Genomic DNA, 12,555 nt, shown 5'->3' with positions numbered 1-12,555 from the left:
TGGAGGTGATGAATATGTTTATGGCATAGATTAGGGTGATGGTTTTACAAGTGTATACTTATCTCCAAAGCTAGTCAAGTTATATACATTAAATATGTTCAGTCTTCAGTCAATCATGTCTCAATAAAGTGTTGTTTTCTTTTAATCACTTGTTGAATAAATGAATGTGAGGAGTGAGAGAGTGAATGGAAGAGATCAAAGAAAAATTTATCCTATAGAGAGAAAGCAAATAGTACTCCCAGGTTTTCACTGCCAACAGTAGAAATTACACTGTTCATTTATTTAATTGTGTATTATCTATCTCCCTCTCTATTATGTAAGTTCACTAAAGACCCTGGCACCCATTGTGTTCCATGCCCTGTCCTCCACACATGCCACACTGCCCAGCATAGAGTTCATGTTCAATAAATATTTGATAAGTGAATGCAAGGTTAACACTGATAATAGTAACACAGCCGAAGAAGCAATGTCTCAATAGGCAGGAGGGTGGTCCTGAGCAAGGTGAAGCAGATGGGTGGGGTGAGCAGAGCAGAGGGAAGGGAGGCTGGATAAGCAAACACAGGTTGTGTGTCTCCAGCAATGTCCACAGAAGAAAATGCATTAACTCACAACAGAAATATACTAACCAGGGGACAAGTGTGCCCTAGAATGGAACTGTATTTGTCCTTCAGGCTGTCCTTCCTCAGTGCTCCACCCCTACCTGCTCTGGGCTCCATAATCACCAAGCAACATCCTGATCATGATTTTACTTCTATAGATACAGATACAAGGGCAAGACCCTGCAAACTAAAAAACACAAACATCTAGGTGGCTTGGCAGTTACATTTTTTTAAAAAGTTTAGGCAGTTATGAAAAAGATATGTTTCTTATGACCTTGGTTACTGAGGGAATCATCTTTCAAAGCTGCCCTCCCCCTGGGCACATTGAAAATTGCATCTGTGAGACTTTAGGGTGATACTCCAATGTTCTGTTCCTCATCAAGGTAACAATGTAGGAAGTCAGTTGGCTTTACCCATATCTTGGTATTCCTCATGCAATACTCAACATTAGCTGTTTTTGCAACTCAAGTTCTGTGACCTTGGACAAGCTGCTTAATCTTTATGGACCTCAGATTCTTCTCTGACAGATCCTCCCAATCTGTAAATTATGTGAAAATAAACATCTAGCGATGTATAATAGGGATCTAAAAAATCTCTAATAGATTCCATCTGTTTGCCTTATGGAAATACATCTTTATGGAAATAAATCTGGGTTCAGGATCAGGAAATCGGCAAAAATTTTAAAAGAGCACAGGGTTTAAGCAGACATGGAGGAAGGAAACAACTGCTTACAGGGGAAGTAAGTAACTCAACACCTTTATTACAATAGAACAATTACAGCCCCCACAGAGTAGGGGTTATTTGTAAAAATATGAAATTTTTCTAAGGATAAGGTATTGCTAGATACCCTCATACAACTCTATCAAGCCATCACTGGGCTTAAAGTGGCAACAACTGAATGAGAAAGGTGTGAGTGTGTTACACAAAACTGTTCCAAGGATCTGCTGCTGCCTACATAGACCCATTGCCAATTTATAGAAAGTTTGCCTTTTTATCTTACAGAAGCATAGGAGCAGGTATAAAAACAGAAGAAGAAATATCTCAGAAGAAACTGATGATAATCAAATATATGGCACACTCCCAGAAAGAAAAATCCTGCCAAATGCAACCACCTTTGAGCCATAGCTTTTGGGTGAGTTTACAACATTCACGTGCACATTGTATACAGGTGTCACACCCTGTAGCTCTATATCTAACACAGCAATGCAAAATTCTTACTGATGCACAAAATTAACTCATTCTAAGAGTTTCTTGAAACCATGGCAATATGGAACTGTAGGAGAGGGCAAAAGAAGGCAATTGTTACTACATCTATTTTAAAAAGTCACATTTTTATGCAAACAGCTTCAATACCAGGGACATGTGAACAAAGCAGCATCAGCAATGACAGCATCAACAGGTACTCCTTTCCTTCAAATCCCTAGTGTTCCGTCATCCCAGCGCAAGGGCCAAATGGACCACCATGGCCGAAAATAGTGAACGGCAAAAATGAATTATAAATCTGTATCCCCAAAGCAAAAAAGACTCAATTTAGAAGTTAGACAGCATGTGGCGATAACAGGAAGAAAAATGTAATAATTTAACGGCTGTTTATGAGCTCTGTGGTCTATTTATTCAAATAGTTAAGTCAGGCAGCATTCCAGCATAATGTGTCAAAGAAGCAGAAAGACTTGACTGTTTGTACCGAACTAGTGGTGGGTTGACATGCTGTCCACTCAGACTGTTAGGGATTTGAATCATTCCAGGCACTTTATTCAGAGTTTCCAATTTGTCATCTATATAATACGTTTATAAGAAATAACTCTCAATAAGGATTGCTTTACATATTTACAAACATAAAGCTAAACTTGCCATTTAGTAAAATCTTAAGTTGCACTGAAGGACTGAAAAGCGTCATGCCATCAGAGTCTGAAGAGTTGGAAGAAGGGTCACAAAGCACTGAAATCTAGCACCTCCCTCCACCCTCAGAGACAAGGACAGTGGGAACCAGGAAGCAGTGCTTCACAGCTGACCTGACATTCTCAACTTGTTACCACAAGACTGTGGACATGGTCGGGGGTCTCACCACTGACAATGTTTGTGAATCGAAGTGAACACATCACCATGAGCAATAAGAGATACCAGGTCCAAAAACCACACCCCCTCGAGGGAACTAACGTCATGGGACTCACAGGTGCTTCAGGGACTGTCCCACTGCCCATTCCTCTTCAATTTCAGAAAGTGTAACCCTAAGCTTCTTGTCTTGTCAGTGGCTGATGGAACAAAGTTTTTCAACACATTTTGAACACCCCTGTGGCTTTATTCTTTATTACTCAGAAAAATCATGCAAGAAACACATTAATAGGAGACTGCTGAGCCCCGTCCGTCCGTCGCCACCCACTCCGGACACAGAACATCCAGTCATGGATAAAAATGAGCCAGTGCAGAAGGCCAAACTGGCCGAGCAGGCTGAGCGATATGACGACATGGCGGCCTGCATGAAGTCTATAACTGAGCAAGGAGCTGAATTATCCAATGAGGAGAGGAATCTTCTCTCAGTTGCTTATAAAAATGTTGTAGGAGCCCGTAGGTCATCTTGGAGGGTCGTCTCAAGTATTGAGCAGAAGACGGAAGGTGCTGAGAAAAAACAGCAGATGGCTCGAGAATACAGAGAGAAAATTGAGACCGAGCTAAGAGGTATCTGCAATGATGTACTGTCTCTTTTGGAAAAGTTCTTGATCCCCAATGCTTCACAAGCAGAGAGCGAAGTCTTCTATTTGAAAATGAAAGGAGACTACTACCGCTATTTGGCTGAAGTTGCTGCTGATGATGACAAGAAAGAGATTGTGGATCAATCACAGCAAGCATACCAAGAAGCTTTTGAAATCAGCAAAAAGGAAACGCAGCCAACACATCCTATCAGATTGGGTCTGGCCCTTAACTTCTCTGTGTTCTATTATGAGATTCTGAACTGCCCTGAGAAAGCCTGCTCTCTTGCAAAAACAGCATTTGATGAAGCCATTGCTGAACTTGATACATTAAGTGAAGAGTCATACAAAGACAGCACACTCATAATAATGCAGTAACAGAGAGACAACTTGACATTGTGGATATCGGATACCCAAGGAGACGAAGCTGAAGAAGGAGGAGGGGAAAATTAAAAGGCCTTCCAACTTTTGTCTGCCTCATTCTAAAATTTACACAGTAGACCGTTTGTCATCCATGCTGTCCCACAAATAGTTTTTTGTTTACGATTTACGGCAGGTTTATGTTACTTCTATTTGAATTTCTGTATTTCCCATGTGGTTTTTATGTTTAAGATTAGGGGAGTAGAGCCAGTTAACATTTAGGGAGTTACCTGTTCTCACCTTGAGGTGGCCAATATGGGGATGTGGAATTGTTATACAAGTTATAAATGTCTGGCATAGTACTTTTGGTACATTGTGGCTTCACAAGGGCCAGGGTTAAAACTGCTTCCACGTCTAAGCAAAGAAAACTGCCTCGTATTGGTTTGTCCTGGTGGGGAATAAAAGGGATAATTGGTTCCAGTCACAGGTGTAGCTGTGGGTACTTTAAGGTTTGGAGCACTTATAAGGCTATAGTAGAAATAGATATCCCATGGATATTACATGTTTAAACCATGTGTTATCTGTGGAATACTCAGTCTCAATGTGCATACCATTGACTACAGCTACAGAAGTGTTCCTTTAGTTGTGACCCAATTTACTCTGGATAAGGGCAGAAACGGTTCACATTCCATTATTTGTAAAGTTACCTGCTGTTTGCTTTCATTATTTTTGCTACACTCATTTTATTTGTATTTAAATGTTTTAGGCAACCTAAGAACAAATGTACAAGTAAAGATGCAGTAAAAATGAATTGCTTGATATTCATTACTTCATGTATATCAAGCGCAGCAGTAAAACAAAAAACCCATATATTTAACATTTTTAGGGGTTTTTTTTGCTTTTGTGGGGTTTTTTTTGTTTTGTTTTGTTTTTGTTTTGTTTTTTGGGTTTTTTTTGTGTGTGTGTTTTTGATACTTGCCTAACATGCATGTGCTGTAAAAATAGTTAACAGGGAAATAACTTGAGATGCTGGCTAGCTTTGTTTAATGTCTTATGAGATTTTCATGAACAATCCAAGCATAATTGTTAAGAACACGTGTATTAAGTTCATGTAAGTGGAATAAAAGTTTTATGAATAGACTTTTCAAAAAAAAGAAACATATTAATAAACATATTTACAAGTGAAAACAAATGATTAAATGCCTGCCAATACCTATAAAATACTGGGATACATTCTGACATAAATACCCACTTAAAAAAACACAATCTTATAACTTTAACTTAGTAACAATCAAAATAGTAAGGAAATTCACAAACACTTAGAGAACTTGAGAAGTGTACTAATTTGCCCAGCTCACCTCAACTGCATCCCGGGCACACAGATGCTCACACACTTCATACCCATTCACTCATAGGCTTTTTCAGGTTTCTACGACACAAGGTAATTAAGGCAACATAAACAGCCTAATGTTCTTAAATTATCTCATTTCCTCCCCAAACTTATATTGCTTATGAACAATTGTTTTTATGGGTGAAAATTTCATCCAAATATTACAACATTCACTTAAAATTTTTTACAGATGCTGCCAAGGAAATTTTCAGGCAGATACATATCTATTATTACTGAAAAAGATGCTTTTTTAGAGCTAGTATGCACCTAATCTAATTTTGCATATTAAAAAACTTCAGAATAATAAGAATAATATAATGTATTAATTAGACCAGTAAGCACAAAAGAAAGTAAGAATTTTAGCTACAATAAGTCAACTACAATAAATACCAAGAACCCACAATTAGCAGTCAGGCCTGAAAACCTGTTCTTGAAGTAAGAACATGAGTCCTTGACCAGTACAAGGTTATCTAATTTTATATTATAATAATAAAAAAAAAGAGAAAATCAAACAAGTAGGGCCTGTTGGCAATGACCTTTTCTAGCTCTCTGGGCAGCCACTGACCCACTGGCATGAATGTCCAAGATGACAGCAGAACAGCAGAATTAGAGGAACTAAAGCTGCATTAGCAAATCCTCTCCTTGCAACCCCTTCCTATATCAAATAAAAATGGCAGACCCAGCTAGACTCACAGATCCCTGGCGCTACGGTTTAAATGATAGGAAAACTTACACAAAAGAAGTATCCAGAGTATAGACAGCACTCTTTTTGTTTTTCACTTTCATGTTTTAGGGCACAGTTTTGGGGAAGGGGATACAATGCTGCTTTACAAAGGACATAGAAGTCCCTTGTTTGAGCTACCAACCTCTTAGCCACACAGAAAAATGTCAGTCATCCATTTGTTAGCACCAAAATCTCCTTCTACTGCTTACAATATGCACCACACATTTTAAGGGGCTGTTCAAACAGAAAAACAAAGGCAGCCCTTGAAATAGAAGCAGATCTTCCTAGCTTTGCCCCTTCCTTTATCACTTATGCCTACATGCCTGCCGTTAAAGCACTGTCACATTGTTTCCACATGCTCAGGCCCTTGAAACTTGTGCAAAAGCATTGCAAAATAAAACTGCATAAACATCACATTACAAAACATGAGCTAGTAATAGTAGGTCAGTCATGTGGGCCAGAATAATGATTAATAAAATCATAACTTACAAATGTCCCTGACCTGAGACGTTTTTTTACTTGAAGAAGACATTGAACACGTTGTGGTCATGGGTGTTTTTCAAAAAGCATATTGGTACAATTCACTCTGAGAAACCATTTAAAATGATGGTCTTTTTGCCAATTTCAGTGGTCATAATACAATTTCACAGGCATGAAAAAATTTTAAAGATTAAAGAACAATTCTTTCATTTTTCCAACATCAACTTGTAATTGTATAGGTATAACTGAGCTGCTTAAAATCAATCAACAGAAGTGTGTAATGCTGGAGGCTCCTTCCAGAAAAGCTTATAGCTCCCTCTCCTTGGACCACATAGAGATAATGCCCCACACCAAATGTAGCACAAACTGGATACACAGTACTAGGATTACTTACCTTATAAAAAGCTGAATTTATTCCTCTTGGTTAGAAGTCACAAATGGTTAAGAAGTAAAACTCCCTTCATTTGTTCTTCTAGTGAGCCAAATCTAGCCTCCCATTAACCCAGTCCATTGCAGATAATTTCACACAGCACACGCTCCCAGTTTCCAGCCCAGCAAGGATAATCACATTCAGGCGGGGAGTGAACAGATGGTGGATTCCATGGTAACCAGCCCTCCTAAGGCGATTGGTAGAAGTGTGTGACTACTGCTTATTGGGTAACAATCGCTGTCTTTGTGCTCCAGCCTTGCAAATCCTAAAGGAAGGAACAACATATAGCCACTCACATGAGCAGGGGCTTGCCTAGCAGGTGTTTGGCTATTTAAACAAGGCAATACAGGCCAATTAAAAGCTGTCCTGTAAATCTACCCTTGGAGGTACAAAGTCCTAACATGTCAGATAGCGTCCACTGCTCATTCAGGGAGAAAGGTCACATGAGGCTTAACTTGACAAAGAGAAAATAAAACTTGAAAGTTAACTTGAAAATTCAAGATAACGCATTCCAGAAATCTAAGCTGTATCAGTAAGTTCTTTTCTGATTTACAAACCACATCAGAAGTGAAACTGGTTTTGTATTTAGATCTTCTTAAATAAAATTTTCAAATTTGCCAAACTTAGTTTGAAAATAAAGTTTTCAAAATCAATTGTCTTACAAATGTACACGTAATAATTTTTTTAAACTTATATAAATTCACTTTTACTGTTTTTGTTGATTTGGAAGGAGAGGGAGAGGCTACTAAACTTCAAATTTTCATTAGGGCCTTATGCAATTATAGGATTGAAATCTCTTGGTTACATACTCTCCACTGGGTTTAATTTGTTTCTGCATCCATGAAAGCTAAATGTCAATTCAGCAGGAAAAGAGCTTTCCCCCAATCCGTGGTGCTCAAGGAATCAGAGAATACGTCCTTGGAAGAGCAAAATGGCTGAAAACCAAATATATACCACACCTAAACCAACTACTGGAAATAATGCATAAATCTAAAACAGATAAACTCTAAGCACTCAAAATAAATCCATCAGAAATAAATTTTTTAAAGGCAAGGAAAAGAAATAATTAGGATATAAGCTTAAAGCAAAAACTAAATAAAACAAAAATTGTGAGCTGTGACTAGACCTTTAGGTCTTTATTACCTCATTACTCTATGGTTACCCGCTATCCTAAATTTAGGACTTCTTTTCTTGGTATGAACAGAAATGAGACACAAATGTTGAAAGGAAAAAGACAAGATTATTATTTGCAAATGATACAGTTCTATTGTAGAAAAATAAATTCAAAGAAATCAAGGATATTATTTATAATACCCGAAATTTAGTGATGTGGCCAAATATATCAATATAATTCCTTTATAAGGCAAAAACTATCAGAATACTGGTGAAATTTACTAACAAGGGCACACAACACTGGGGAATAATATTATCAAGAACTGTGTATGAACTATTTGGGGAACAAAGAAATGAACTCTTATCAGAAGAAATAAAACTAAATGGAGAGAAATAATGCATTGCTAGATGCAAAGATCCATTTTAAAGATGCCAATTCTTCTCAAATTACCAGATAGTCAGTCTTCTAGTAAATTTGTATATATATATATAAAACATATATATGTATATATGTGTGTGTATATATATATATAGTCTTCCAGTAAAATTTCCAACATACTTTAGGAAATAAATTTAACAAAGTGACTCTAAAGTTATGTGAATTAAAAAAATGAAAATACCAATGAAAATTCTATGAGAGGAGTAAAAATGGGTAAAATAACTGTACCAAGTTTTTTAAACATATTAAAAATACTATAAATATACAGCTATCTCCCAAATTTATAACTCCAGGACAAATCTCTTTCCCCATGAATTGCAGACTCCTACATCTAACTACTTACTGAACATCTCTGCCTGATTAATGTTTAATAAATATCTCGAACATAACATCCCAAAACTCAACTCCCAATTTCTCACCCAAACCTGCTCCTTCTGAATCCTTCCTTGTTTTTGGAAACAGCAACTCCAACATTCCAGTCACTCGAGCTGAAAGCCTGAGAGCCCATCTTTGACTTTTCTCTTTCACTGACATCTTCACATACAACCTGACAGCTCATGACATGGGCTATTTCTTCCAATATGGCCACTTCTAATATGGCCCCTCCACCACTTCCACCTGGTCTAGGGCATACCACCTCTCACCTGGATTCCTTAATAATTTCCTAATTAAACTCTCTGCTTCCACTTTGCCCTGTACAGGCTATAAAACCTAAGCGGATAATGAGAATTCTCTTCTCAAAACTGACTTTCCCCTTGCACTGAGGATGGAAGTTCCATTCTGTATGAGGGCTTAAAAAGCCCTTAATAACCTGCACCTCACCCCCATTAACTCACTTGATTCGTCTCCCACAACCCTCTCCTCCCTTCCGTGAGCTCTCCAGGCAGAGTCTGACACTGTCTCTTCTCCTCAGCACCTTTTCAGTAACTTAGACAGTGACAGTGTTTACTACAGCCCAGAGTTCTCTGCACACATCTCCACTTACAAACCGAGAGCCCCTCAAAGCCAGGGACTGCGCCACTCTGATCTTTGTGCTCCTGGTGGCAAGCAAAGGTCCTTATACACAGTGAGTACTTACTGAATCTGCTGAATGAATAACAGCTTGCTGAAGAATTTTTTATTCTAGGGCAAATTTAGAGGCAACTTAAGAATCTAATAATAGATGAATGGTTATGCAAATAATGTATTCAACTTGATAGAATATCATGCAGTTATTAAAAATATGGTCATGGACTTCCCAGGTGGTCCAGTGGTTAAGACTCCGCCTTCCAGTGCAGGGGGAGTGGGTTTGATCCCTGGTCGAAGAACTAAGGTGCTACCTGCTGCAGGGTGCAGCCAAAAATTTTTAAAAATAAAATAAAAATATGGTCACAAAGACTATATGGCATAAGGGAAATGTGAATGGTATAATAACAATGGGGGCTTCCCTGGTGGTGCAGTGCTTAAGAATCCACCTGCCAGTGCAGGGGACACAAGTTCGAGCCCTGGTCGGGGAAGATTCCACATGCCGCGGAGCAGCTAAGCCCGTGCGCCACAACTACCGAGCCTGCGCTCTAGAACCCGCGAGCCACAACTACTGAAGCCTGCGCGCCTAGAGCCCGTGCTCCGCAACAAGAGAAGCCACCCCAGTGAGAAGTCTGTGCACCACAATGAGTAGCCCCTGCTCACCACAACTAGAGAAAGCTTACACGCAGCCAACAAAGACCCAACGCAGCCAAAAATAAATACATTTATAAAAAATAATAATAAATGTTCTATTTACTGAGTCCCTAGTATGTGCTAGGAACTATAATAAGCACTTTACATATATGTTATTTAAACCTCACAGAGATTATGAAGTAGGTATTACTATCCTCATTTTTCAGTTATGGAAACAGACTCAGAAACTAAGTTCTTTGCCCTACATCTCATTGCTGAGACTAGAACCTCATGTAAGAACAAAGCTTGGGCCTGTTCATTAAGCCACACTACCTCCTGGAAGTAGAGGGGGAAAAAAATACATAACTGAGTACTCACTATGAACAACTACATAAAAAAGAAAAGATTCTTAGGAAGAAAAGTCTAAACCTCCATATCTCAAAATTATAAGAGCAGCTGTGAGGAAGAAATGTTGGTGATGTTTTCCTTTCTCTGTTTTCCAAAATTTTTAATGTCATAAATGATAATTTTCTAAAAATAATATTTATTCTTCCTACACATATTTTTCAGTGTTCACCCCACTATGTTCTTGGGTGGATCTACTAACTATCAAGACAATAAAAAAAACTAAAAAGAATCTGGCTTATAGTTTCTAGGAAATTGATTCTGTAAGAATTACTCAGAAAAAAAAGGCAGATCTAAGAAAGGCAAATAAGTAGTAGTGTCCTCTTTAGCTCCAGGTTCACCTCTGGCTGTTCTAACATTGTCTCCACAATAGCACCTCAAGCCACACTGCTCAGAATCTAATAATAGGGTCCCCAAACTTAAGCTGTAGGACACGTGTCAAATAGCCAATAATCCCCATAAAGGTTCTCGAGATAAAAAGGTGTTGGAAGCAGAGAGGCCTGATAATTTATCTTCTTCAAATACTGGGCAGTCCGCAGTGTTGCCTAAAACTTGTTATAAGTAGCCACTGTGCCAGCTGAGCAGTGATCAAATAACCTTGGGAGTATTCCCCTATCTCCCTTCACTATTGAATCTATACCTAGGCATATATTTTTGGAATGTTTTTAAGCCCTTAGCTTTTACAAAGCTCAATGACAGAAAGACTCCCTAATTAGAAATTCAGAAACCTGGACCCTAGTCCCTGCTTAACCACTGGTATGATATGGCAAGCCATTGCCCTCTCTGGTCCTGTGCACTTCAGTCACAGAAAGAGAGCACTAGGTTAGATCATCTTCAAAGATCTCTTCTATTCTAAACTAATGAGAATGAATGTTGGAGGAAGGAGGATCCCTCCTCATTCTTACTGGTTTCAGCAGAAAAGGAGAAAGGGGCTAGAGCAGCAAGGACAAGAACAAATATTTATTTGTTTTCCAAAATGAAATGGCATACTAAAAATTTCTGGGTACGACCCTTAGGTGTAGTATGACTGAAAGGTCTGAGCAGGAGGTATTACTAAAGTACCAGGTGAGATGGCAATTGTACCCACAACAAAGATGCCCTGTGCAGGTGCACTTCGAGTAACATTACCACCAGCTCAGTTCTCACCACATTCTCTTTTTCTTGCTGAAAAGTGACTGGATATTGTTAGGGTTTTGTCCGTGACTATGAAACAGACTCAAGTTACCTATCCTAACTGGAGATAAATTTATCATGTAAGCCTAAGAAGCACCAGGTTAAACAACAGATTTAACCAGTCACAGACACTAAAACACAAAATGCAACGTCTGTAAAAAGGTGACATTTTCTGAGATATTTTCAGTGTGTACCAAGAATTTTGTATTTTTGCTTAACATTCTATGTAAGATTTTTTTTATTTGACTGTTTTGCAATTAGTTCTATTAGTTCTATGAAGATGATTTAGAGCAAACATATATTTGCAAGGTACGAAGTACCTAACAAGCAAAAGAAAACACTGAAATAAATGGAACTTCTCTGCCCAGTTTGCAAGGCGCTAACAACGACGGAGTAACAAATTCCCTGGCGGTCCAGTGGTTAGGACTTGGTGCTTTCACTGCTGTGGCCTAGATTCAATCCCAGGTAGGGAACTAATGTCCCTCAAGCCACGCGGTGTGGCCAAAAACAAAAAACAAACAAAAACAAAAAACAATGATGGAGTAAAAAGTCCAGCCTGATTTGATGGAAGCATTTTTTTTTAAGGAAACAATGTAAATATTTTAATAAAAACAATCCCACAGCATTTACTGTCATCTGGTAACAACATAAAGGTGATCAAAACAATATGAATAAATGCTTTAGAACTACACTCCTAACAAAGGACACCTAAAAAAACTGTATTTGCCTTCTCAACAATTTCTCACTTCATTGATCATTTCTAGTTGGAGACACTCTGGAGCAGAGTAATGTTATCTCCTTTTAGCATGATCGGACCCAGTTGTTTTCTTGACTTTGTTTTAGAATGAATCTCTTCTGCATCATCTAATACGAGGTTCATATACTCATCAAAACCAATGATACAGCCCTCTATCCACATATTCACTTGCTCATAAAGCCACATCTGAATCCGAGATCTATTTTGCAAGTATCTGAAGATGAGATTGACTGGCTGCACCATCACCTTCTGCACCTTCTGGCCCTGGCCCCGGTACGTCATGGTGGAAGCTCACAAAGACCACACTATCCCGCACATTACCTCAAAAAGCAACTTCCAGAATCGGAAGCATTTTTTTTT

At 38.5% G+C, this 12,555-nt stretch overlaps 3 protein-coding genes across 4 annotated transcripts in view; 1 reads left to right on the top strand and 2 right to left on the bottom strand.

The window, feature by feature from the left end:
* Positions 1 to 12,555, bottom strand: part of FGD4 (FYVE, RhoGEF and PH domain containing 4) — a 208,799-nt gene that overhangs the window by 122,604 nt on the left and 73,640 nt on the right. The gene's annotated exons all lie outside the window — the stretch shown is intronic.
* Positions 2,949 to 4,525, top strand: LOC308625089 (14-3-3 protein zeta/delta-like). The gene has a single exon (XM_081249001.1). The coding sequence runs from the start codon at positions 3,002 to 3,004 to the stop codon at positions 3,662 to 3,664; it is 663 nt and encodes a 220-aa protein (XP_081105127.1). The 5' UTR covers positions 2,949 to 3,001; the 3' UTR covers positions 3,665 to 4,525.
* LOC308625092 (small nuclear ribonucleoprotein E-like) lies at positions 11,578 to 12,511 on the bottom strand. The gene has a single exon (XM_081249004.1). It carries the CDS (start codon positions 12,475 to 12,477, stop codon positions 12,199 to 12,201), a length of 279 nt encoding a protein of 92 aa, XP_081105130.1. The 5' UTR covers positions 12,478 to 12,511; the 3' UTR covers positions 11,578 to 12,198.

This window comes from Mesoplodon bidens, assembly GCF_964165515.1.
Source record: "Mesoplodon bidens genome assembly, chromosome: 11".
NCBI lineage: Eukaryota > Metazoa > Chordata > Mammalia > Artiodactyla > Ziphiidae > Mesoplodon > Mesoplodon bidens.
This window is presented reverse-complemented; position numbering and strand designations above follow the sequence as displayed.

Excerpts from the sequence above, each read along its gene's own strand:
- LOC308625089 (XM_081249001.1), top strand. The coding sequence starts at position 3,002 with ATGGATAAAAATGAGCCAGTGCAGAAGGCCAAACTGGCCGAGCAGGCT.
- LOC308625092 (XM_081249004.1), bottom strand. The coding sequence starts at position 12,477 with ATGACGTACCGGGGCCAGGGCCAGAAGGTGCAGAAGGTGATGGTGCAG.